Genomic DNA, 27924 nt, shown 5'->3' on the forward strand with positions numbered 1-27924 from the left:
TAAACCCAAGAGATCAAATGTTACACAACACTGTAATTCTCGTTTGTGCCGGCTTCATAGAAAACCTCGATAAACGCAGGAAATCATCTGTAAGAGTGGAGGATTAGATTTATTCTAAAATATATCAAGTGTCGAACACATACCAGAGATCAGAGAGAGAAAATGAACAGATCTGAAAACAAACATGACCACGAAAGATAAACTGAAACTGAAAAGTTAAATTAATCAACAGCTATCTTTAGAATCGATTAATCTGTTTGAGTTATTATCCTACAGATCAAAATCTGACCACGTCTCAGAAATGTGAATATTTCCTGGTTTCTTTCCTCCACAACACAAATATGTTTGTGTAACATTTCTCTTTATATTCTGAGTTTATCTGGACCAAACAACTACTCGACTAACAGACAGTGAAAATAATCTGTGTACATTTCAGTTCCTGAGGTTGTGACTGACTGTGGAACAACAACAGCTTCCACAAAGATTAAGATACAAAGTGAGATACTGAACATTTGACTCTGTCACTGCTGCAGGACAGCTTCCCTCCTTCTCTGCTGCTTTTCATTCATTAGTAATAAAAGAACACAGGTAAACAATATTTCTTTAATCGGAAGTCGATCAGGTATCGATGGTTTCATGATGCAGTGATTCTGCCATCAAATATAATATATAATATATATAATATTTGTCAAAAGTGTATCGCAGACGTATTGCAGAGGAAGCGATACAATATGTTTCTGTATCGATATTTTGTCAAACAGCTACAGTGCAGGATGAGGGACAAAACTGAGGCCAGTTACTGATCAGCCAATCATCAGCCAGCACTGGTGAGGAGAAGAAGAAGAACCCGATCGAAAGCTAACGTAGCTAGCAGCGGCATGCTAGTTGAGGAAAGATAATGTCCAACCGGGTCTGGAGCTGACCCAGCGGGTCAGTAGGTTAGACACCGACGGCCTCTCAGTGAGCAGCGCCGGCTTATCATTGGCCAGATCAGCAGCTGGGATTCAGCCTCTGCTGGCTTCTCAGTGGACTTCATTTTGTCCCTTATCTTGTGCCCGACCAGCCGTAATCACCACAGTTACACTCTGCGTGAAGTGAAAGATGGAGGTTCAACTCCGGACCGTGTCCCCCTGCTCCTCACAGAGATGAATGGAGGGAGAGGTCCAGTCTGACGCACCGTGACACACAGTTCTGTGGGCGGGTGTTACCGGGCCAACATCCCCAGAGCGCCACAGACACTCCATCTATCGTCCCCACGTTGTAGATCTGCAGCCGCAACAATCAGTCGCGTTCGTTATGTTGCAACAACTAGATTTGTTGATGAGCGAGAAGATCTCAGAATGACCCGGCGAGACCGACAAACTGTGGCCCTGCAGGAGAGACCCGCTTTAATTTACCCAACTTATAATAAAGACTAAATCAAAGTGGAAACAACCGGACTGATTCCTTCACGTGGAGAGAAAACTGCTCCCATCATCACACTGTGGACAAATGAATTAACAGGATTCTTCTTTTTAATGTAATAACACTGAGCGTACTTTAATCAAACACAAATCTAATTCACCAGGTGTATTAAAACAACAGAGGTCTCAGTCACACACAGTGAAGAGACGCAGCTGCCTGGTGAGCTGATAACTCGTCATCACACAGCTTCTCTGTCGGATGGTGTGAAGTCAAACAGTTAAATATAAACTCTTCTGTTCAGTTCATCAGCATCTGTATCTCAGCTGGATTACACCGAAGCCTTTCGACACACATTACAGACAGACTCGAACCCTGCAGGTAAATCTTTTCACTGTCATTGGCTGCTCAATGAACAGCGAGAGCTAAAATATACCGGAGCGCTGGCCGACCTCAGGAGAACCACACGGCCTCCAGACTCACTCAGGACTCATGACAACAGCTGCAGCTGCACAATCAGACTGATAAATGCATCGTGTTAACACCTCAGTCAGAACCGGACTCGGACTGGTGGAGAGGGTCGGTTTAGACCTACGATAATCCGTTCCACACAAAATATCAACACCAACAACAACATGATTAATCCGCCTGTCTGCATGGATGGAAGACATTCTTTCCAGCTCTACGTGAGGTGACGTCAGGTGACGGGAACAACTACAGAAACATGGAGACTGTATCACACACGTGTCACTGTGGAAACTTTTACTAAATCACCTACAAATCCCACAGAAGAAAATCACCAACGATAATAACACATCAGTTCTTAGAGAAAGTCTGTCGGTCACGATCACTTTCACCCAGCAGAACTTCCTCTGAGAGCAAAGCTGGTGAACCTCCAATAAACCCACATCTTATTGGATCAGTTTATTTAGTGACCAATCAGACAAAATCTTTACTGCTAAAACCGTTTAAAATGCACCTGAGTCGAACTTTAATTCACTTCCAGTTGAACACATCAGCCTGAAGAAGCTCGCACGGCTCACACGTTGCTCATCGACGCACACGAGCAACACAAATACTCAGAAACTAGAATCCTCTGAGGCAGCAGGTTTGAGCTTCTGTGCCGTTTACTTCTACATCCTGAACGACCGAGCAGGCAGAATAATCTCAGCATCCTCGCTTTCCAAAACGCAACCAGCAGCAGAGTCCAACAACGACGACTGAAGCCAGAAACCAGAGCCAACAACATTTACCAGTTTAAAAAGCACAAGAAGCAGTCTGAGGACTCATCGTGTTCCCGACCACGCTGGACCCGGTTCTGAACACATACGCAGATATCACACAACGATCCATCTGAAAACCAAGCAGCTCTTACCTCGATCAGGAAGTCCCCCGTCCTGAGCCCCGCCTGCCACGCCACTCCCCCCTCGTCCACCGACTCCAGGTACTGCAGGGCGGGGAAGGCCGGTGTGGGAGTAAACTCCTCGATGGGCGTGTCCGCTGCACGGCGAGGAGGGACGGAAGAAGAAGACGGAGACGATTACAGAGACGAACAATCAACCAAAACACGAACAATGCAGACAAAAGACGAGAGAACGTCAGAGGAGGAGGTTTGACAGTGAAACATATAAAGATTCAAATCGTTGTTGATGGCTGCTTTTCAGTTACAGCTAGATGCAATTAAAGGAACATTTCACCCAAAAATGAAAAGTCACTGAAGAAGCTGGGGACGTAAAACTGCTCCACACAGCTCGACTGTCATCAAAGTCTCCAGATCTCAAACTGATTTAAAAAAGACGTTTTTTGCAAACTCAAATCTTCGCTGTAGCTGCTGTGATGAAAGGTTCGGCACACGTCGTTTGACGCTGTAAACGACGTCTTTTCAAATCAGTTTGGGATCTCAGGACTTCTTAAAACACGTCTCCAGCTGCTTCAGTTGTTCAGGAGAACGCTGACGCTCTGTTTTGCTCAAGAAATGTTTTTGGACTACGAACTATCACCCGGCTTTCCACCAAGATGGAGTAGAAATGCTTTCAGGGTTTTTGTCATATTGTGCAGACTGTAATCGTTATCTGGCAGCTACAGTATCTCCTGTTTATGAACCAACACGGCACTAAATCTAAATAAAATCTAATATTATTGAATATATTCCACTGAAAAAGATGTTGGTGTTTTGTTGTCACTTGTTAACGTAACGCTACACAATAGCTAATTTCATATAGCGTGACTTTCTAAATCCACCCGAGGTTCAATCACAGATGAGATGATGACAACCAGCTGCTACAATAAATGACTGAACGCTCAGATTTACTTTAGTTTTTGGCTCCTGAACGCAGCATCAGCTCACACGTTGGATTTATTCCCACCAGCTGGACGCGATTAGCATGTCATGTAGAGGATAGCAGGTTAGCTCGCGGTCACGGCTGAACAAAAGGTGACTTTTTTAATTATTAGTGACTCGCTAACAAGATAAAAACGATACTATGAGTCCATGTGAGCGCTTTAGAGCTTCTACAGGTTATCTTTGTCATTATTTGACATTCGATGGAGGTTAATTGTTCACTACTGCTTCCTGTTGTTGAGCTAAGCTACGTTAGCTGGTCGCTCTGATCGTTCCTTTAAACAATGAAGCGTAACTTTGTTCAAAGGAAGACTGTGGAGTCAGTAGGAAACATTTGCCTTCACAGGATTTTGAAGATATTTAAGAATCTCTGCTCATATTTTAGCATTTTGTCTCTTCAGGATATCTGAGGAAGGAAAGAGCACGAGGGAACATTTATAAGGACTGCTATCAGTTCACAATTTTCAGAAGTTTGTTTTAGGAAACAACACTAACGTCAGATTAGATTAATCATCCTTCATCACAGGGAACCAACAGATCCTCTAACGTTGAGATAATCTGCTGCTGGAGATCATCTCGTCCTCTCCACGAGTCAGATGATCAGCAGCCGGACTGAAGTGAGACGGTCTGAAGTTTTTCTACATTATCACGTCACTGTTGGCCAAATTCCTCAAATGCATCTGCGTTTCATTTAGTCTCAACACAAAGCAGCCGACAATCCGGTCTAAATTCAGCAAAATGATGATTTATCTGAAGGAAGATTACATAATGAAGACAAACATGTCAATGCCGACCAACTCTCTCCACCCTGACAGCTCAGCGCTCAGTGCTGGAGCTGCAGCTCAGCTGATACTCATCAAGTACGGCATGAATGTTTGAGGAGAGAGCAGCCGAGAGGTGATGATGAAAGGCACAAACACAACGTTTCAGTGCAAACGTGCAAATGTTGCCTCCCTTTAATTTCTCAACCATCCGGCCTGCACTGTAGTATCACTCCGTCCTCCCCCCACACATGGCTCCCTCCCTCCCTCCCTCCCTCCCTCTCTCCCTCCCTCTCCATCGCTCTCGGGGAGGTTAAAAAAAATATTGCGGCTGGGAGAAACCAGTGGTGACAAGTGACACTTCCTATAACTCATCCTCCTACTGGAAGACACAGTCCACGAGTGCGTACGAGGGTATTTACATGATTGTGATGACTGTGTTTCTTTAGGTGTCTGATGCGGGGAGGGAGAGAGGGATGGATGGAGAGCACGGAAAAACGCAGGGAGCAAAAGAGGATGTGAGCTTATGTGACAGCTCGAGCAGCAGTGTGTGTGTGTGTGTGTGTGTGTGTGTGTGTGTGTGTGTGTGTGTGTTCACCCCCGTGCGGGATAAGCTCAGCTGGGTCAGTTCCCCGGGGTGATAGCAGAGTGTGTCAGAATGACGAGAACATTCCTCTTGTTTTTCAAGCCAAATCCCTCTTTTTCCTCCCTCTCTCTCTCCCCTCCATGTCAGTCCCTCTCTCCGTCTCTACCTCCCGCCTCGGTCTCTCTCTCTCTTTCTCTCTATGTCTTAAAAAAAAAAGCACAGGCGCACGAATACACTAAATTTACCTCTCGACAGTAACCATGGCGTAGACCAATCCAGCGGCATTGCACAGTTGTGGAATGCAACGTGGATTATGACATGGCGAGAATCGTCATAGAAACCGACGCAGCAGCTCAAACTGGCTATTTTTAGAGACGATCTCACGGCCTGGTACAATATCAAACTGCCTGGATCAGCCGCTCGGATCACAACAACTCTGCTGTGGTGGTGGAGAGGTGGATGATGGTGGTGGTGGAGAGGAAAGAGGATTTCTTTAATGTCTTTCCTCGATAAGCAAGTGATGTCACGTTCCAGATGTTTGTTTGAGCTCTGAAAGCTGCAGAAACATCTCGCACACGTAGAAAATGAGCTGCAAGTTGTTTTTTTACAATGAGCTGCACATGCCATCACACGGACCTGCAGTGTGTGTGTGTGTGTGTGTGCGTGTGTGTGTGTGCACGAGGCTTCAATGGAATTCACAGTAAAGTTGTGTTCAATGTATTTTTAATTGCAGAAGTTCTGTGCATGTTTCTGTTGGAGGAGGAGGAGGGAAGATGATCTCAGATGAGACAATCTGCACAGAAATGCACTTCAGTACATGTTGTAAAGTGTGCAGACGGGTGGATGTTGGTGGTGAAGTGCCACAAGCAGACTGATGGTGCTGATGGTGGGGATGCAGATGGAGATAAATGAGTAAAAGCACATAAAGTCAGGTGTGGTTCCTACCTTTGGCCCCTCTGAGGACGAAGCCGAATCCCTCATTCTCCTTCTTCTGGAGCACCACCGTCTTCTCGTCCACCACGCAGTCACTGTGGAGGAGATGCCGAGCAGAGCGCCCGTTAGCACAGCCCATCATCCGCAGCATGGCCACGGACGCCCTGCCCGAGTGGAGGTTCATGCTGCTGGAGGAGAGCTAGTCCGGCCAGGGCAGGGCAGGGCAACCCCGACCCCACCCCACCACCACCACCGCCGCTGCCGCCTCCCCCTCCTCCTCCTCCTCCTCCTCCTCTCGCCGGCCTCTATCTCTATCAAACGGTATGACAGCGGCCCCGACAGCCCGGCGACAGCATCTCCAGATAGAGACGACCCAGAATAAAAAAAATAAAAGCGGAGGGAGACGACGAGCGAGGCGCGCCTCCCTCTCCTTCCTCTGCGCTCCGCTCAGCCGCCTCTCCTGCGCGGAGACGCGGGTCGGCAGCGCGGTTACCCCCGCCGCTGCTGCTGCGGAGGCTCCGGCCGGCGGTGTGGGAGTGCTGCGCCGTCGAGGAGAAGCGACATCGGGCTGGTGGTGTTAGCGGCTAATGGCTCATGATGAGGCGGGAGGAAGGCTGAGGCTCGCCGGGTTGGTGGGGGGGTGGAGGCAGGGAGGGAGCGCGCGACGGAGGGAGCAGCAGAGAGTCGGTGTGGATGGAGGTCTGTGCGCGCGGCTCCGCAATGTGCAGGCTGGTGGGGAGGGTGTGTGTGTGTGTGTGTGTGTGTGTGTGTCATATGGTCCAGTCTACCGAACTCATCGACTGATCAGTTAATTGATTGATTGACTGATGGTGCATGTTTGAGGGATCCACCCACATTGTTCACGCCCTCTTTTTATTCGATGGATTTAACTTATTTAACTTTTTTTAAAACAGCTTTATTTAAACTTTCATCCTGACAACTTTCACCTGTGTCACAAAACAGACAGATCAGGAATGTTGTGTTGGTTAGAGTCACGTGGACACAACAGAAGGTGACAGGAATGACTTATTGTGACTACAGCTGCAGCAATTAGCCAATTAAGCAACAGCCAATCAGCTAATCAGTCGTTCCTCTAACAAAAATGTCAAACATTTGTTGGTTCCAGCTTCTTAAAAGTGAGGATTTGCTGCTCTGGGTTCTGAACTGTTGCTCGGACAAAAGAAGCGATTGGACAGTGTTGTAGTCAACAACACCTAAACCGAGACACGACTGAGGTCCAAAGTCAGTGTCTGAATGCACTGTGAGAGGTAATATTCTCTACATAGTTTCCCACAATGCATCGAGCAGAGAAGGGTACAACCAATGTTCTCTAACCGAGCGTTATATACCATCATGCATTGTGCTGGAGCCAAAGAAGCGACTCGAGAGGCGTCACTCCTCCAGTTTTACCGTCTGTCACCTGACACGTGATGTGACGTTCTTTCTCTCGCTGACTCTGATCTTCACGTGGAAACCATCATTGATTATCTGACCGCACGTATCAAACAATTACTCAGTTAATCCCCTTCAGAAAGTGTTCTTGGGACTAATCTCATGTTCACCAACTCAACACCTCAGTTTAAAGACGGTGGAAGTTGTGACGAGTGTTTAATTTTGGACATTTTAAAGACTAAATCCGGCGGGCCGAAACTTGTTTTGTTTGGAGGGCCAAACTGGAAAATAAATAATGGCAGAACGTCCAAATGGGTCGAAGGCAACACGTACACCACTTGCTTTATCTCTTCTTTTAGTGGTTCAGGTCAAAAAGATTAACTCGTGCACAAACCTGTGCATTGATTGCAGGGCTACGGGCCAAGAACAGTGTTGGGAGGATGCAAAATGCTCCCAGGATCTCAGGGAATCAGGGGATGTTATTTACTGACAGAGAAACAGCTTAATCAGCGACTTACATTCAAATTTCTTTTGTTAATTTGACATTTTGTCTCCAGACACAGCAGTCGGGCCAAACACACCTCATGCCAGGCCGAAGCGGGCCTGCGAGCCTCGCTTTTGGCAGCACTGGACTGAACGATTATCAACTTAACTTGAAAATAATCCAAAAAATCCTGTTACAGCACTAATCGTTGTCTTTTTTAACAGGCCAACTAAAGACAGATTTGTAGGATCAGATTTGCTTGAGGGGCCTGAAAAGCAGCTGACACATGATGAAAATGAGGCCGTGTGATCCAGATTCACTCTGAAAACAAACATCTGATAACTTAGATCAGTTATTTCATAAATGAATTCAGGTGCTCGCAGGTTAATCCTCCGTGATTCATCCTCATTAAACCACAGAAGAGTTCGCGCTGCAGTCACCAGCCGCGGCGGCAAAATGAGAAAATGCACATGAATCTCATTTCCTGCCTTTGAGTAACAGTAGCAGCAGCTGTGGTCGTCACACTGTTGTTGCTTCAGTTGTGTTTGTGAGGAATCCTCCATATGCTGATGCAGCTACAGGAGAAGGATTACTCTCCAAGTTTGACTCAGCATCAAACCGTCTCATCTGACATCTTCCTCTCAGCTAACAATCCTGTATGTTAACCCAGTTTTTTTGTTCCCCCCCCGCCGGTCTCCGTTTTGTGGAACATGCATGAAATGGTACGTTCTGCCTCTCGTTTCCTGCAGTAATCTTTGCCGGGTCGGTGCGGTGCGACGGATCAGAGTCATCTGAGTCGGGGGGGAACCGAGCCGAGGAGAGGTGCAACTTAAAAGGCCAAGTTCTCTCGTCCGAGCCGGAGGTGTTCGGCACCGCTCGGCTTTTATTGGGCGCAAAAGGTTTACACTGAATAGACACGTGGGATGAGAGAGAGAGAAAGATGGAGAGAGGGGAGAATAAAGACGGAGAGAGAGGTGCGACTGCCATCCTAGCAACAGTTCCCTTAGCAACGCAATCTGTCTAGAGAGGAAGGAGGCCCGCACTGCTGACACACTGAAGGTTATCTCCCAGCATTCCTCCACACACACACACACACACACACACACACACACACACACACACACTCTGGTCCACAGTGGGTGGCCGCAGGTAATCACACCTCGATCATCCAAATCTGACATGGCGGCAGCTTCAATAGGTCAGCCTGCTGCAGAGAAGGCCCTGACAGTTTATCTGAGGTGTCATCGTGTGCAACAGGTGATGCGTTCGGGGGACGTCGGTCCGCTTCATCAAAACAAAGTGATGCAGCGTGCAGGATGTGGGACAGGCTGACGGGATGAAGTGCAAGCTTACTCCAGGGAGCACGCCGCCTCAATCTGGGCTCCACCGTGGGAGGCCGCGGTGTATTTATAGTCTGGAGGAGAGGCTCGGTATGCAACGCAACAACTGTTTGTTTGTCAGACATTCATCTCCTGCTGAGAAACTTCTGATTAGAGTTTGGAGGTCTGGCTCAAGGGTGGTTAGACAGTCGTCGAGCTCTTACAGCGCTTGACTGATGGCTGGAGGAGAAAGTGATGCAATCTATCAGTCATGTGGACGAGGGCTGCTAACCTCTGGATGCTCTGCAGAACGCTGTGACTCCTGCATCATCAGCGTCTTATCTCAGACGGCGGCAGAGAGCTGATGCATCACGTACCGAAATCCACATCTGGCTCTCCTCCCTCTGCATCTCACAGACGAGCTCGTGGAAACTGTCAGTGATAAACTTTCAGTCTGACGCCGTCATCAGGACACGCAGCGTTAAAGAGTCAGCAACAAACAGTCTGACAGCAACACATCGCTGCCAGTATGAACAAATCTGCTATATTTCTTTTAATAGCGTTAAATGTGTTTCAAGAAGAAAACTGATGAGATCTTTTTTTCTGTATTCTCATGTGATCGTCTCTGAACATCTTGGGACCCTGTCGTGTTCTCACTCTGATATTTATCCTCTTGGATCGGAGAGTTTTCATGATTCATAGATAAATGAAGTACAATAACTAATATAAGCAGTTTTCCATGTCGTCAGGATGACTGTGCATCTGCTCCGAGCCCGGAGCTGCAGCACAGCACCGATTTAATTTATGTAGGCAGACAATGAACTGTCAGCGAGGCGTTATGGCCGCCTGTAACTACACTCTCCATCCATTATGGTAATAAGTACCATAACCTTCATAACCTTTACTCTGTGCACGTTGTTTATGTTAAAAAAGGTCATTTTCCAACAATAATGTTGACAACAGCAGCACAGACCACTCTGCCTCCTGTAGGGACGCTTTAAATTATCTGTCTAGAAGGAAGAATTATGACTTATGATCGTGTAAAACACTATTGATTGATATCGTTTATCTCAATAATTCAACATTCTAGTTCATGTTTAATCAGTTTTACTTCCGGTCAGATAAGAGCTACCACTGAAGGCTAGGGCTGCAATTAATGAGTATTTTCATTATTTGATTAATCTACTTTTAATATCACAATTAATCACAATTTCCCTGAACGAAATCTTCAAATCACAATAGTCCGAAGCTTAAAGACTCTTCATCTTCTGCCAGAGAAGCAGCGAATGTTCACATTTACGAAGCTGGAAGCCGTAAATGTTGAAGACACTTAAAGTGAAACTCTCGCCAAATGCAACCGAGGGTCTTTTTGTGAATGTATATGAGTCAAACCTTCGTGTAAAAGCATAATTACGACGAAAGAGGCACTTTTACGATAGCATCAAAATCTCTATTTTTAAAACAGTAAGAAGTCTCGACACAACATGAAACTTTGCTGGTAGTATCACCAGGGTCTCTACACATGAACACGAGCATTGAGAACATTGTTCGCCGCCGTCCTGCCAGTGGAGAAGTGTCGATCTCAGAATGTGACGTAACCTCGGCGGCGAGTGGAACAAGCTACTGCTAACGTGAGTTGTTCAAAAACCTTCTTTTTAGTAAACTCTGTGTACACAAACAATGTTCTCAATGCTCGTGTTCATGTGTAGAGACCCTGGTGATACTACCAGCAAAGTTTCATGTTGTGTCGAGACTTCTTACTGTTTTAAAAATAGAGATTTTGATGCTATCGTAAAAGTGCCCGTAGCACTCCCATTGAAAATGAGTTTGACCTGAAAAATGAAAATACGGTAAATCTTAAAAGTGCCTCTTTCATCGTAATTATGCTTTTACACGAAGGTTTGACTCATATACATTCACAAAAAAAGTCAGGTTGCATTTTGACGAGAGTTTCAATTTTAATACTAAACAGACGAAAGACGTACAAGACAGATTTGACTCTGAGCGGCGCCCTCTAATGGCGGCAGCGTTACATTGTTTGAAACCGACTTTTCTATTCTTTACTTGCAGTATTCGATCTTTACGAAGAGAAAAGACACGATATTAGTGCCCGTCTGATAATGTTGTTATCGCTCTGTTTATTTAAATACGACGATGAATTGCATTTGAGTTATAATTACTACATTTTCCCTTCACATCACTTTAAAGCAGAGCGACACTGAGAGTCAGACGTCACATCATCAGACTCTGTTACAGCCGTCTGTCCGTCTGCTCTCAGAAACAGAGTCTCAGCTCTGAACAGATTCAGGCTCTTAAGTCACATATGTGTGAGGATTTCTTGCTCCTGCTCGTTGTTTGATGACCATCACAGAAATAAATCAGATACTGGAACATGAAATGAACACAGGCGGGTCATCGCGTCTCGAGTCGACACGAGTCTTTGACCTCCAACGTCGACCTGGAGTCTCGCTCTCAGGCCATTTTACGTCCTGCCAAGTCGAGTCACAATGAGTGTTTGTCTCACAGCTCAGTTAATCTTCCCTTTCATTCTGTGAGTGGAGCTCAGACGGCGGTTTGGCACCTTCTTCCTGCCCGTCACCACACAGACCAGAGGACTTCCTGCCTCATGCAACATTTAACGGCGCCCTCCGCCAGTTTAAAAAACAATTATGAATCTTTAACGAGCAGAGGAAGGACTTAATGTGAGTCTGCTTTCCAAAGGAAATACACACGGTTACATTTTCATATCTGAAAACTATGATTCATGACACAGTGCGCTCCATCACAGAGAGCAGGAGCTACATGTACGAGTCTAAATCCAGCTCCAGGTTTCATCTCCAGCTGAGGTTCCCCCTGGATCTTCAGTGTCACGCGAGTCTTTTGTCTGAGCTACAATCCACATCCGGCCAACCTGCGCTGGGTGAGAGATGGTTCACCTTGACCCACAAACTGGACACAACTGGAAAAACAGCTTCTAGCATGTTCGCTGCCAGAAGAGATCCAGCAGAGTCAGAACATCCCGTCCATCACGTCCTCCTCACCACACGTGATATCTGACTACCTGACATGACGTCGTGTCCTCTCGTCACTGTGAGTCTTTCACAAACAGCGCGGTACAATCATTATGTTTGATATTTTTGCTCCTAAAGAAATTATTTAAATCATGCAGAGGACAAACCGGCCGTCTGAGATTCAGTCAGCATGTTGTTGGAGTCTTAAAGGAGCACGACGCCAAGAAAACGTTGATTTATTTCCACATCCAGGTGACGACAAGTCAGCTGTGACTTCTGATGATTTATTATTATTAAAGTAAAACATACCATGAGGTTTAAATACACTTATACAAGTACTGAATCTGTCATTTGTTCCTCGAGTATCAAAGAGAAACTTTCGCACACTTTTAATATTATAAACATGATGATTCTTTGTTATTATTTCAGTGCTGCAACTACGTGATTTTAAACTTTGTTTTTTAATCTTTAATCTTTAACAATGCATCACAGTAATAAAGGCTGAATGTGACAAAGTAATGATGAAACCAGCTGTCAGATAAATACAGCTGAATCAAAAGGAACATTATCAACCTTTGAAATATATTTAATCACAAGAGTGTTGCAGGAAAATAAGGAACAAACTCCAGAGCGTCAAATCTGAACTCAAGTTTCACTTTATTTAATGTTTCGTCACTTCTTGGACGTGGAAATGAATAAAGGTTTTGTGTTTGTGCTCCGTCACTTGTTATTAAAGCTGAGGGACAAACCTAAAGCTCTCAGAACCTTCTCAGTTTGGAGACTAAATTCATTTAGAATCTAAAAAGAGATGAATCAATGGAAATGATTCATTATCAGCTTCAGCTGTGATATCATCCGACCGCTCATCTCTTATTAAAACAGTTTTTATAAGTCGGAGTAAATCTGCCTGCACTTCATCCTCTGCAGCTCCATCTCTCTCTCCGCCTGGACAGACGGAGGAAGGTCAGAACTTTGATGCAGGGTTCAGAACCGCTGCATGAATGATGATGTTGGTCCGCCGACCCGGTGTGATCCAACAGAACCTGATTCATATTCAAGCTCCTACAAGGACGTCCGGCTCACCTGCAGGATCGATTCTTTCTAAACAGGATTTATTCACGATGGAGAACACACACACACTCGTTCTCTCACACACACACACACACACACACACACACACACACACACACACACACACACACACACACACACAGGAGAATACATCTATCTTCATTTCTAATGGCGCTTGTATTGAAGTGGATGTGACAGAAGGGAAGAGACGAGTGGAGCAGAATAACTTAAGAGCAGAACGCGGTGGAGACTTTGGGATTCGACGTCAGGTAACATTAGACGGGACACGATCGCATCTAAATCCTTTTTTCTGTTTTTCCGTTTCCCCCCCGAGGCCCGAGGAGACGCTTCCATTTAGTTTTTGGCTCCACGTGAAGACGGACGGCAGATTAGTTTGCAGATTCTGTCTCATTGCACCCAAAACATTATAAAAAGACAAAACAGCCTCCTGGAACTAAATCTCACATCAATCAATGCTTTAAAGATCGTTATCTAATATTTTTGGTTACATAAACTCTGCTAGTAATCGGTTCGGTCCGTTACACATCAGAACTGTAAACCCAGATTCTGCTCTGTGCTTCACCACTGATCTCACTCTCACAGCGCAGGTGGAGTATTTATCGGTCTTGTCATCCACGTCAGGAACCTGACATGATTTCTAACAGGATGTGAACCGTCTCCAGCTCTTCCTATCAGCACCACTCTGGACCGCCGTGGTTCTTAATCCTCCTGAAAATCACTCCTGAGATTTCTGCACCGCTCGGACGTGCGCCGGACGCCCCGGGCAGCCGAGCGCTGAGAAACACTCTGAAATAACCTTCGTGTTCCTCACAGCTCCTCCTAAACAAGAACGGGTCGTCCCAGAACCATTTGAACAATATAGAACATGGAGAACGTTGTAGAAACGGGTTTGTGGCAGGATTTGTTCTTTATTCCTCTTCTTGCACCAGAGTGACGAATCAATGTGCTCGGTTCATCACCAGAGAACAAATAATCAGCCGGTTGTTTTGGTTCCATTTTTGCTTAAACGTGTAACGAACAAAGTGAACTGAACCGGGCCGCTCGGTGGAAACAGGGCTGAGGTGTGAAGTCTCACCTGGAAGCATCGAAGCTGTCGTAGGAGCCCACAGTGTAATGTCTGAAGAGCTTCCGTCTGTCGGCACGGTCCGCCCGGGAATCTGACCAAACACAGAACAAACACATTAATACTCACATCCCAACACTGACCAATAACAGAACTGCAGGATCCGATCCAACCACGCAGCAGGACACTTGAACATTAGTCACGTTAAAGACTTCAAAGGTGAGAAGTCCGAGCCAGTGGCTGCAGTCCAACACCTTGTTCCAGAATGTGTAAGTGTGAAACTACGGGAAGGTCTTTTTATCCATGAACACAATTTCTAGACGAGTTTGTGGCGACCAAAACAATTATGTTAAGCCAAAAGAAGATGAGTGCGTGGAACAAAAAAGGTCGCCTACACTACCCACAATGCACCGTATCCACTCAGTGACATCACCGGGGGAAACGGATGACAGCAGCCCGTCTCTGTACTTTGCTCCTGCAGCACTTTCATGTGTGAGATTGTTGGAGTTACCCTTTAACATCCCGCCGCGGGGCATCATCAGACCCACAGCTGCAGCTTTACGGATTTACATCCCGGTCGGCTGTATTATTCTACAGTAATCCTGTTGATCCTTGAAAATTAACTGAGTTTAAAGCTGCATTAACTGACTTTTTGGCCACTAGAGGAAGAAAAAGCTGTAATTAAAATCTAACATATTGAAGTTGTTGTCTTAGTGAACAATTCCCTGTTTACACATTACAGCAGCCTCACAGCAACACGAGCGTCTTTACAGTCGTATTTCTGGATATCTGACTAATTTTAGTGTGATATTCTCTCTCCGTCTCCGTCTCTGCTCCTGAGGAGAGAGGAAACATCCATACATCCCATCCTAAATGTTTCTGTTCCAGGATAGATTCTCATTTTCAAAGATCGATACCAGAATCTGGTCTAAATATCACCGACAGGTCGACAGGAAGTTCTTTCTCTTTCACTTTCACGGTCGGATGCAAACTCCAGCTCTGTCAGCGCGCTGTAGCTGATGATGGGGTGCTTTTTATTTACTGTAAATCAATGTGAAAGTAGAAAGTAATAAGACACGCACAGCCAGCCTGCCGCGTCTGACCATCTGTCACTGCTTGTACCCGGGTCCACAGGGAGCGACTGGAGATACAGGTGATCAGTTTATCACTGAAGTGATTCACGTCTGTCAACAGCTGGAGTTTATGTGCTGATGTTCAAACAACAGTCGGGGCGGGTATTGGCAAGAACCTCACGATACGATACGTATCACGATACTTTGGTCACGATACGATACGTATCACGATATCACAATATTGCGATATAAATAAAGATGAAAACACAAGTACCTGTATATGTACATCAGATGATATTGATCAGAGGACAAATTGAGTCAAAACCATTTCATTCAAAACAGCCTCTCTATTTTAATTACTACCATGAAATGTCCGGGCAGTAATATTCTCTTTGTCCAGCTCGATGTTCTTGCTATCTCTCTTAACTTTGAAGCCAAAGTGCTTCCAAACGTCAACTTTAAATTGCGGAGGCGTTGTTAACTTGCCATCCATTTTGCAAAGACCTCAGCCACTCTCTCTACTACAGAAATACACCCGCCGCACAGCAGAGTCGCTCTACGGCGATATATCGATATTTGGAGTTGAAAAATCGATATTGTATTGGGCGGCAAAGTATTGCGATATATTGCTGTGTCGATATTTTTGCCCACCCCTAAACACAGTTTCCTGAAACATTCTTAAAACTACAGAACGCTGTTTCATTCAGCTTCCGTACACAGTATCTGTGTCGTGTTGGTGTTTCTTTCTGCTGACAGACAGAATTAGTTCTCCTGTTTCCTCCTGAGGTCACAATTCTCCCGTATTTCCCCCAATTTGTCAAACTTTGTTTAGTAATCACAACCTGTGTGTGTGTCTGCTGTATTTGGACAAACTCCAGAGGAACTTTTAAAGAAAACGGGCTGTAAATTCTGTCACACTGATTTTTTATCTGTCGGCGGCGTGCACGGACTCTCTGATTTATGCACGTTTACACAAAAGGGTGAATTATTCTGCTTTATTTTCTGATGATTAAAAAGTAAGATTAAACTTATTTGAAGAGAAGACGCTGCAGCATTTCACTTATATTGTTATTTTCATTCTTTAAATGTCACCAGAACACAAAAGACTCAGTCGTTGAACCTGCAGAGGTGCTTTAGTTTCACAACTCAAACTCAAAGGTTGTTTCACCAGCTAGCCGTCGATTAAACTGTATTAATATAAATATAATCATCACTTAACAGTCACTGGAAATAACACATGTAGCTTAAATTAGGCAGTGACAGACACATTCCTCTTATCGAGTCCTGCGATGCAACTTTCTCACCATCTTCCTCTTAAAATATAGAAGGTTTATGTACATTTAAAATATATAGTAAATGATATAAACATGCACAGATAATTTAGGATCAACAGAGTTTTTAAACAAAGGTCCAATACTCACTAATTAACAGAGACATAAGAGGTTTTGACTGTTTAACCTCCGACTGCAAAGATTGTTTAAACATTGTGAATATGTAGAAAACGGGAGGAAACACTTTGTGTTCGTCTGGTAAATGAGACGTTCACACTCGGCTCTCCTTTGACCTCCGTCCTCCTTCATCTGCCTGCCTTCAGTTACACTTAAAGAGTCTGTGCAGGAGCAGCTCACAGATGAAATACAGGATAAATAAAGGTTTATATATATAAAAAAAGCTGTATTTTAAACCCACACATGACCTGCAGAGTGAAGCCGCCTCCTGTCATCCTCCGCCCCATTCAGCTGCATCTCCTCCCCCCCTTCACTCCCCCTCTTCTTTCCTTCCTTCACATACTCTCTCACACCAGCTGTCACACTTTCACAGAAACTCCATCTCCTCTGATCCGGCTTAGATCTTGTCATCCTCGCAGGAACATTTCTTTTCTCCCCCCTCCTCCTGATTCTACGTCCACAGTGTCAGATTGGAGGAGGGAGGATGCTGCTGGGAGATGATGATCGACCGACAAGAGATGAAAAACGGGTTACAGCTTTGTTTTTGTTGGGGTTTTTTTTTACAGAAAAGGAGGAGGCGGGGGGAGAAAACAGAGTTTATATGTGTAGGAAAAAAATCAGAGTATAGAGGGAGAGAGAGAGAAAATATCCACAACATACTGTAGTCACACTCCATAGCAACTGACTGCGACCAGCTGGTTTCTATGGCCACAGATCAATAGAGATACTGCTGAGAACACACACGTTACCTCGACTGTATTTGTGTTTTTGGTGTGTCAGATGTTTGTACGTTAACCCTGTGTGTGTGTGTGTGTGTGTGTGTGTGTGTGTGTGTCCCTCCTCGCCTCCTCACCACGTACTGCGATGTGTATTTGCTAAATGTTACGTCACAGGCCGTCATCGTTCTGAAATGACATCATCACCTCCAGCGTGACGTGTTGCACAGATGAATCACTGGAACTGTTTTCTGCTGAGATTATTCGCTTGCTGTCGTTCTAACAGCTGTATTTGTCTGTCACAGCTGGTCTTCTCTTGTGTTTTCAGTTCATTTGGAATTTTATATAATTTATTAATTGTTCGGCGTTGATAAAGCAACGTTGGTCCGTCAGTCTGCTGGTTCACCACTGAAAGATCCGGACGGATTTCTTCAACATTTGGTCCACACATTCTTGTTCCACTCAGGAAAAATTGGCATGACTTTGTTGATCCTCAGACTTTACACTTAGGGCCACCATCAGGTCATAATTCATGCAAATACGTGACCAAATATCTGCAAAATTAATGATATTACCATCAGCTGTAAGAAGGCGAGAGCACGGTGAACATTACACCTGAAAAGGTATTTTGCTTGATGAGCAAACATTGTTTCCCTCAGTAGAAGTTCAGATACTTTTATAAAAACAGACTCTGGTTAAAGTAGAAGTGCTGATTCAGCTTGTTTACTCCAGTAAAGTAATAGATTACAGGCTCTGACATGTACTCAGAGTATCAGAGTAAAAAGTCTCCCTCTGAAGGACATTTGTGGTCAAAGCTAACTGAAGCTCACGTCATATTAATAGAATTCAAAGACTATTAAAGTTAAAGGTAGAATCAGTAGGATTTGTCCCAGCTGTTCCTGAACGCACCACAAAGACAGTTGATTGTTGAGTCTCATTCCCAGGACGTCAAATAGACACATGTTGGGTTGGTAAAGCGTCCCGAGCAGCAACAAAGAGAGAAAATCAGAAACTCTCTGCAGATACGAGACACTAACACGCCTTTTCTCCACATTCCAGTCTCCCTCTCTGTCTGTTTACGCCTTCTTACGGCTTTTACGTCTTTGTCTCGTCTCGCTGCGTCTGCCAGGCGTGATGTGCTCTGATTGGTCCACATCAGCCTGGTGAAAGAAAGTGAAATATTCTAACCGACCAGTTTGACCTGGACTGACCCAAACACCCACGTGCACATGAACGACTATGAGACTTTTTAAAAAAGCATCATCTTAAAGGCGTCTTTCATCAGTGGAAGTCATATTAAAACGTCCCGGTCGCTCTGTGTCATCTTTACAGTCCCGTCAGATCAGCAGCACTTTCCAATTACTACAATAATTAGCGGCCCGGAGGACAGCTGGTGTCTGCTGATACTGCTGAAACACAGAACAAACACCTACAACACTCCTGCTGCCGCTGCCGCTGCTGCTGCCGCTGCTGCTGCTGCTGTGAAGGTCACACGAGGATGATAAGAAGACAATCATCCTCTGTGTGAAGTACATACTGCATATACATTTCTAAATTAAGATATTGTTAATTAACAATAGAGACACACGCTGTATCTCTTCACCAGCTTCAGGCTGATGATGTAAACAACACTAATTAAAGAACAGATACAGACGTTTGTTCCTGTGATCGTTTCTGTCCCCAGTGTGTGAAGAGCATCAATTATCTGAACTCCCAGTCTCAACACACACACACACGCACACACACACACACACACACACACACACACACACACACACACACACACACACACGGATCCTGGGTGGTGTGTGTCGTATGGACATGTGCCGAATCAGCATTTACGCCGTGATGTTTGATAAGTAAATGTACGGCTGACACTTGCTCTGTGGACTCGGTGCTCCAGAACGTTTAAATGGGTCAAACAAACACAGTGCTGGTTCTGCTGAGAGCTCGGTGACGTCCGGGCTTCACTCAGGAGCTCTCAAGGGTCCAAACTTGAACCCAAACAAAGCGCGTCTAAGCGGGACTTAATCCTCCTGCAGCACATCTACTGACTCACAGGGATTAGAAGCTGAAGGTGTTTAAGTTAAATCAGTGTGTGTGTGTGCGTGTGTGCGTGTGTGTGTGTGCGTGTGTGCGTGTGTGCGTGTGTGTGTGTGTGTGTGTGTGTGTGTGGATTTCTGTATTTTACGGCTCGTCAATAAAAATATTAATTTTCACACACATTTATTTTTTTTCACCTCTGCATTGATTTATTAAAAAAGATCGATGTTTCAGTCTTTCCCTGCGTCACCAGATTTTTTAAATAAATCACATCAGAGGTGAGAAAGTGTGCAGGAATAATTATTTTTCAGTGGAAGTGAATCTTTGAAGTATCGATCCGATCGGATACCGACTGTTTACACGATCTGATGAAGCCACGATTAAATCAAAACGATCACAATCAGAAGATTTAAAGACTGAAATTCTGTGAAGAAATGTTAACGAGCGGAGAGAGTTCTTCATTAGCTGATTTTAAACAAACTAAATAATCAAACACTTTGTTTTTATGACTGAATGAACTGAATAAACACGCTGACTTTAAAGGAGGACACAACTTCATACTGCTTGTCTTTGTTAATATGTGGCGGACCCTGCCACCTCCTCTGGGATCTCATTTGTCTCTGATAACAGCTTGTTTATTCACTGATGGAAAACGTTTGTATCATCACCTCAGTGATATTGTAAAAATTAAAATTCTGAGTTTGATTTTTTTCTCAAAAACTACATAATGTCCCTTTAAACTGTAACGTCCATACAAACACACCACAGCTTCCTTCTCTAAAGCCACAAACGTCTGAGGAAAAGTGAATAATGATGGATGGAGGAAGAACAGTCGAACCTTCTCAGACTTTTGGCTCATTCAGTTTTTCTTTCTGAGACTCAGAAACTCTTAAAATCTGAAAACATAGTTTGAGGATCGAGAGGGAGGACAGAGCAGAGAGACGCAGCGAGTCGAGTTTATCAGCTGCAGTGAAGATTTGAGCTTTGAAAAGAGTTTAAATGACATATTTTTAAATCAGTTTGGGATCTCGGGGCTTCTAGAGACGAGCTGTATGGATCCTGATATCATCAGGAGGAGGAGAGGAGGACTTTATATCATCAGGAGGAGGAGAGGAGGACTTTATATCATCAGGAGGAGGAGAGGAGGACTTTATATCATCAGGAGGAGGAGAGGAGGACTTTATATCATCAGGAGGAGAGGAGGACTTTATATCATCAGGAGGAGGAGAGGAGGACTTTATATCATCAGGAGGAGGAGAGGAGGACTTTATATCATCAGGAGGAGGAGAGGAGGACTTTATATCATCAGGAGGAGGAGAGGAGGACTTTATATCATCAGGAGGAGGAGAGGAGGGCTTTATATCATCAGGAGGAGGAGAGGAGGACTTTATATCATCAGGAGGAGAGGAGGACTTTATATCATCAGGAGGAGAGGAGGACTTTATATCATCAGGAGGAGGAGAGGAGGACTTTATATCATCAGGAGGAGAGGAGGACTTTATATCATCAGGAGGAGGAGAGGAGGACTTTATATCATCAGGAGGAGAGGAGGACTTTATATCATCAGGAGGGAGGAGAGGAGGACTTTATATCCTCAGGAGGAGGAGAGGAGGACTTTATATCATCAGGAGGAGGAGAGGAGGACTTTATATCATCAGGAGGAGAGGAGGACTTTATATCATCAGGAGGAGGAGAGGAGGACTTTATATCATCAGGAGGAGGAGAGGAGGACTTTATATCATCAGGAGGAGAGGAGGACTTTATATCATCAGGAGGAGGAGAGGAGGACTTTATATCATCAGGAGGAGGAGAGGAGGACTTTATATCATCAGGAGGAGGAGAGGAGGACTTTATATCATCAGGAGGAGGAGAGGAGGACTTTATATCATCAGGAGGAGGAGAGGAGGACTTTATATCCTCAGGAGGAGGAGAGGACTTTATATCATCAGGAGGAGGAGAGGAGGACTTTATATCATCAGGAGGAGGAGAGGAGGACTTTATATCATCAGGAGGAGAGGAGGACTTTATATCATCAGGAGGAGGAGAGGAGGACTTTATATCATCAGGAGGAGGAGAGGAGGACTTTATATCATCAGGAGGAGAGGAGGACTTTATATCCTCAGGAGGAGCAGAGGAGGGCTGAGTTTACATTTTTGGTGAACTACTTCTTCAACTCACAGACTCGTCTCATTTAACGCTCAGTAAGAAAGGAAATGAGCTTATTTCCAAAATGTCAGCCTTTTCCTTTACAGATGAATACAGATGTTCAGACTGCTGGATGATGGATGAGTGTATTAAATCTGTACTCTGACTTTCTCTCTTCATCCACGTGTCTGATGGGAAACATTTGGGCTTAAAATCTGTTTTCTCAGTTGCCCGTTCGTTCCTCCAATCAGCCACAACTGTTGGTTTCACGCAGGCCATCCGCCGCCCGGCTAATTGCAGCACACACACACACACACATTCGTGGCCTGCGGCTTTGGCCGAGGTCGCCTTTGAATGGGTCTTTCACAAGCCGCCATACTGTGCTCCCATTTTCTGACAGGCTTTCTTTGCAGGCAGACCTGAGGGCAATCTGGATGTGGCACAGTGTGAGCAGAGCTCCCCGTGCCAATGGCCTTGGGTTAGGCTTTAAAATAAGCCACCCAGAAGAAGGCGAACGGCGACGGAGGGGAGAGGAACAAGTTGCTCCCCATCTGCCGTCATCACTGCTGACATACTCCGAAGAGCAGGGAAGACTCAGAGAGCGGGTGGGTGTGGGGAGTTGACTCCGGCAACACTGTGCTTTGTGATAATGTCAATAATTAAAGACTGTCAGGGAGCAGAATACCAGAGGATGAGAGAGATCGTGGAACGAGGAAGAGAGCAGGACCGACAGCAGAGAGACGGGCCTCTTCCAGAACCGGCTCCATCGCTCCGACACACTGACAGCACGCTCACAACAGCCAGAGAGATTCCAAGGACGAGGAAAAATGTGATGTTTATGGGGGATGGAGCATGGCGTGATATGTTCATTAGCCTGCACCCAGAGGACATCAGAGCACAGCTGAGTTAGCAGGGCAGCGTAGCGCTTAGCTTTGTGCACCACAGCCCGGGGAGACAGAGAGAGACGAGCAGACAGCAGCAGAGACTCACGCAGCTCATGTACTGCAGAGAAAAGAGCCACGTGCCATCACGCTGCCTCAGGAAGCTCCAGCATTCAGCCCAGCTTCTGTTCGCTGCGTCCTCTCTCTCTGTCTCTCCACAGAACTGGGTGACAGCACACAGCGCGTCCTACATAAGTCAATGTCCCACCTCCACCCGCCACACAACCCCAAGTGATTAAACTTACAGCTCCTCTCGTCGGAGGTCTTGGCCGGGATCTCCTCCACGCAGTCGGCTGGAAACCAGCCCACCTGGCCGCGGGCGCTGCCCTCCCAGAAGCCCCCCTCTCCGATGCTCAGAACTGGACCGAGGGGAAGAGAGAGGAGAGCAAAGTGAGAAACGACATCAGCTTCAGAGCACGAGAGAGGAAGAGAACAACGCCTCCCCAGAGATCATTTTAAACATTTAAATGGCTTCTTTAAATAGAGAGTGAAACATTAAGTTAAAGGTCTCTGCTTATACAAACGCTCCTGCGATACATCAGAGCTGAGGCCCGATCAGAACCAGAACCAGGATATCATGAAGGATGTTCTGAACACGACTGTGACACAAGAATCTGCTGATATTCAGCACAAAGCTGATAAATTCGATGCGTTTAAACAAAATGAAAACTCCCACAGAGGTTGTTGAAATGTCAAATGTTTGTTTAGTTTGAAGCAAAATCAGACGTTAGAGAACGATCTTTTATTTAAGAGCTTTTGTTTTTTAACCTTCAGCTCAGTCTGATGGAGAAACAGATCTGCTTAGAAAACAGTTGTAATAAAGTCGGACTGTTAAAGTGAATATTTTGTGTAAATATATGAATAAAAGTTCAGATTACATGTGAAGTATGTGGAGTTAAAATTACAAAAGCTACATTAAAATTAATGATCAGTCTGGATCCTGAGAATTAAAAGCAACATGAAAAGTATTTAACATGTTTCTGTTTATTATTAATGTTAAAGTCTCTGAAACTCGACCTTCACTTTTAAAAATGCTCTTTATTTTTTTGTAATTTTTGATCAGCGTGTGTTTAAATCGTCCTCTGATTAAGAAGAAACCTGCATCCGGAGAGTTCAACACTTTGTGTCCGACGTCCCTCCGGTGATCAGCAGCTCGCTGTGTGTCGCCTTCGTACGATGTGACACGTACGTATCAGACATCGAGCTCAGCTGAGCGCCATAAAAATACATACGGCTCAGTAATTATTGACAGCATCATTCTTGTTGAGCGTTAAAAATAAACTCAGCATCTGCATTCAGACGCTGCAGGGCCTCGTTTTCATCACAGACCATAATTTGCTGTTTGATTTCCAGTTTCTCTTTTATCTGCTTTTTGATTTCGGTGTTTGGCGTTCGTCATCATCTGGTTCTATTTATCTCTCTCTGGTCGGGGGTCGGAAATCAACCGAGTGCATTTACATTCATTCTATAAACTTCAGTAAAGATCTGAGAACTTCTTCCAGCTCTGCAGGGTCGCACATTCCTGCCATCACACCTGAACAACACCGGCTCTGCTGGAGGTCAAGGTTGGGACCGTGGACAGAATGAACAACAAAACACAGTCAGGTGTTCGTCAGTCTCACCTTTGACCCTGTCGCCCTTGTAGAGGCTGATCTCTCCCTCCGCCTGAGCCGTGTAAGGACGAACCACCACAAAATGTCTGCCGGGCACGGCGCTGTACAGCTTCCTCCTCGGGCCGACCGCCTCGCCATGACTGCTGGGACTGACAGGGAGGACACGAGACGCTCGTCAGGACTCACACTGACATTCAGCGACTACGATGACATGAACACCTGATTAAAGGGACAGTTAGTAGAGTAATTAATGCAGAAGGGAGTCTGTCAAAGACTGATGATGTCGTACAGCAGCGTGGGATCATGGGAGTTGTCAGACTTTTCCTGGTCGATAATGTTCTGATAAAGACACCGTTACCTCCAGTACAGTACAGATTCATCTCTTTCAAACACTGCTGGAAATATCTTGTTTATTGTTATCTAACAGCTCAGGTCTGGTCTTTTTAAACAGTTTAATGTGGAAATGTCTAAATGTTAATCAGCTGAATGTAATGAAGTAATAGCTCGAAGTCTTTGTGATTCATCTGTCAGTCATGTATGAGACATGAACACAAAGACATCTGGCAAGAAAACTGTTCATGCAAAAGTACACTGATAAAATGGCACACTCATAAAATTAGCATCTTACTAATGAACTGGAATCTTGCCAGTTTGATGCTGCAAAGAACAAGTGGAGCTCCAAACAAAACGTGTGACCTCGTCAGGCGCACGAGAGACGCTCAGAAAGCTTCAAGAGTTTCAAAAGGTTCAGAATAACCTTTAACAGTCAAACAAATAAGAAAAGGATCATTATCAGCTTCAACCAATGAGAGTTAACGACACGTCACACACACACACACACACACACACACACACAGCTTCACTGTACTCATGCATATGGATACACACATGTGCGCACACACAAAAACCAATTATGCAGCGGAGATATTCAGAGGCCAGCAGACACGTGTCTTCAGTAGTAAGTGGGGCAGAATATGGGCGGTCTCTGACCCACAGAGCTGCAGTGGCTTCTGGGTAAAAGACAAGATGCTCTAAAGACCACACAGGGAGCTGCGCAGGACCCGGCTCAGTGTTCCAAACCGTCAAATATCAAAATTAAATATCATTAATCTATTTCTATAAGAGGATCAGTGAGATTTAACAAGAGAAAACATTCCCCAACACTCCGTCAGTCCTCCACAGAGCTGAGATGTGACCACAGTGCTGCTGGTGGATGAAGCTCACATGATAATGTAGCGCCACCTAGTGGTCAACCTCCATAACAACAGATGGACGTTTACACTGGGAACACAAATGTCATGGAGCACCAGAAGAACACAGTTTTTATTCTATAAGAAAATGATGAAATCAGCAGAGTTTGTTTTTTATTAAAAACCTTAAAGCTGTTAAATAAAATATACAAATATAAATAAAATATGTCTGAGTTGTTAAATGATGAGGCTGAACGGCTGCAAACACGTGAAACGTTTCTAAACTTCTTCAAATCTTCATGTCAGACACACGAGGTGAAACCACAGCAGCAGAATCTGAGAATCTCTCTTTAATACCACCTTAAATTATACAAACTCTAAAAGTTCTCAACCACGTTCGTGCACACGCTGTTTTATAATGCAGAGAGACAGAAAGAGTGCAGACGAGTCGGAGATAAAACCACAGCCAAGGAAAAACTAGGAGATTACAGAGAAAGAAGGAAAATGGAGTGCGAGAGCGAGAGATGGAGAGAGAGGAAGGAAAGGTTTTTTTCCAGTAAGTGGGTCACCTTGTCCTGTAGACTGCGCTCCTCCTCAAACCTTCACGGGCCTTTGGAGAGCTAACCCCATTCAATACCTAGTGAGGCTGCTCGCACATCTTCCAAAGGGAAAGCCGCGGACAAAACTGCAACTGTGCACTCCGAGCAGCGAGAATCACTCAGTGCAGCGCTGACAGACAGAATGCTGCAGGACTCAAACACAGCAAGTTAAAAAGCTCTGGAGGACGCTCGGCCTGACAGCTGCCGCTACACAAGACAATTCACAAATACCTCTTTACCTGTGAGTGCAGCACAGCGACCACGTTATGACTGTAATCATGAATATTTAATACTTAACAAGACTTTCACCACAACTGGTCTCACGTCTGCATCTTTTAAGGAAAGACACGTACGAGGTGAGATTCATGTTCAACGACTCCTCAGTAACTCTGTTCAGTGAGACGCTGTGGACGATATCAGCCTCCTCAAACCGCTGATACACATTATTGATTCACAGTAATTCAATCAGCACAATATAAAGCAGTGTGAAAGACACCAGGGTCTCATTAAGACGGCGGTCTAACAACAGAAACCCAAACAGACACAAACCTGTCTTTACAGATGTGCACATTATATAACCGTCATGCATCTGCTCAAAAATAATGAATAAAAAAGGCTGATAACAGAAACTTTTCTTGTTTTTAAATGTTTTGTAATTATTGTAAAAGTTTAAACGATAAGAGGATTTAAAACATTAACTAATTCAGGAGGTATCGTGAATTCAATGATGAAGTTACTTTGACTTTATGTGATTATCAACTTGGGAGCTTTAATTCACGGTTACTTCATATATTAACTGATATCTGATCAAAATATTATTTAGTCAGCCTCTCTCCTCAAAGAAATATTCAAATATTTGCATATTAATCCGGCCACATAATTAAAATTATAGTAACTTGATGATGATGGAGTTCACAACACATCCTACTCAATTCATGCATTAGTTGATCTCCTGTATATGTTCTGTACTCTTATTATAAAGTGTTACCAAAATAAACAAATATGGAACTCAATGAATTACTGCACTTGCATGAATTTGGGGACAAATTATTAAATGAACAGTCAAAACTGAAGCAGCAGAGACAAAGATATCTGGACATTTAGTCCAGAGTATCTGTCAGGATAACGTACACACTACTGCCTACAATTCCCACAATGCAACCTGATTTGAGTCGCTGCAAACAGGCGAACTTCACAGCAAAAAGACAGGACGAGTCGCTCCTGACCATCACTCTCAAATGAAAGTGAAAATAACAACTACAAATTGTATTTCCTCCACGTTTCACAAAAACAACATATGAAGTAAAAAGTCGTTTTAAAACTAATCGTTCACTGTGATGTTCTGTGATCTCATGGATCTTTTCCAGCATTCCCACTTGGATGAACTCTCTGCTGCAGGTTTGTTACAACAGCTGTCTCAAATTGTGTCCAAGCCTGAGAACAGATGACTGCGACGGCGTCACTTTGACACCAGCAGAGCCACAGAGGACGTCACACACCTGTCTGTCTCTGCAGGTGTACTCAACATGACCAGGAGACTCATCTGTATGTGTCGAACAGGTGGAACGACTGAACACAAGCTCGTCTCACTACTTCTTCACTCATGTCGTGATAGTTTGAGAATCACCTTACTGCATCACATCCTTTAAATCTGTCGCGCAACTGTCTGTTCCGTCTTAGAAAATGTGCTTTTATTGTGAAATATTTAAATAAAGGAATTCTCACAAAGTCTTCTTGTCACACACAGAAACAAGTCATCATCCGCGGCTGCTG

The 27924-nt window shown here is 44.7% G+C and overlaps 1 protein-coding gene across 8 annotated transcripts in view; it reads right to left on the reverse strand.

The window, feature by feature from the left end:
• Positions 1-27924, reverse strand: part of shank2b (SH3 and multiple ankyrin repeat domains 2b) — a 215086-nt gene that overhangs the window by 49058 nt on the left and 138104 nt on the right. For all 8 annotated transcript variants that reach the window (XM_030414028.1, XM_030414027.1, XM_030414026.1 and 5 more), the window contains exons 12-16: positions 24372-24511; positions 22995-23108; positions 14396-14477; positions 6035-6117; positions 2777-2901 (exon numbers count right to left, since the gene is read on the reverse strand). In XM_030414028.1, coding sequence (XP_030269888.1) covers positions 2777-2901; positions 6035-6117; positions 14396-14477; positions 22995-23108; positions 24372-24511 — 544 coding nt within the window. The remainder of the gene's footprint in view (positions 1-2776; positions 2902-6034; positions 6118-14395; positions 14478-22994; positions 23109-24371; positions 24512-27924) is intronic.

This window comes from Sparus aurata, chromosome 4 (genome assembly GCF_900880675.1).
Source record: "Sparus aurata chromosome 4, fSpaAur1.1, whole genome shotgun sequence".
Lineage (NCBI taxonomy): Eukaryota > Metazoa > Chordata > Actinopteri > Spariformes > Sparidae > Sparus > Sparus aurata.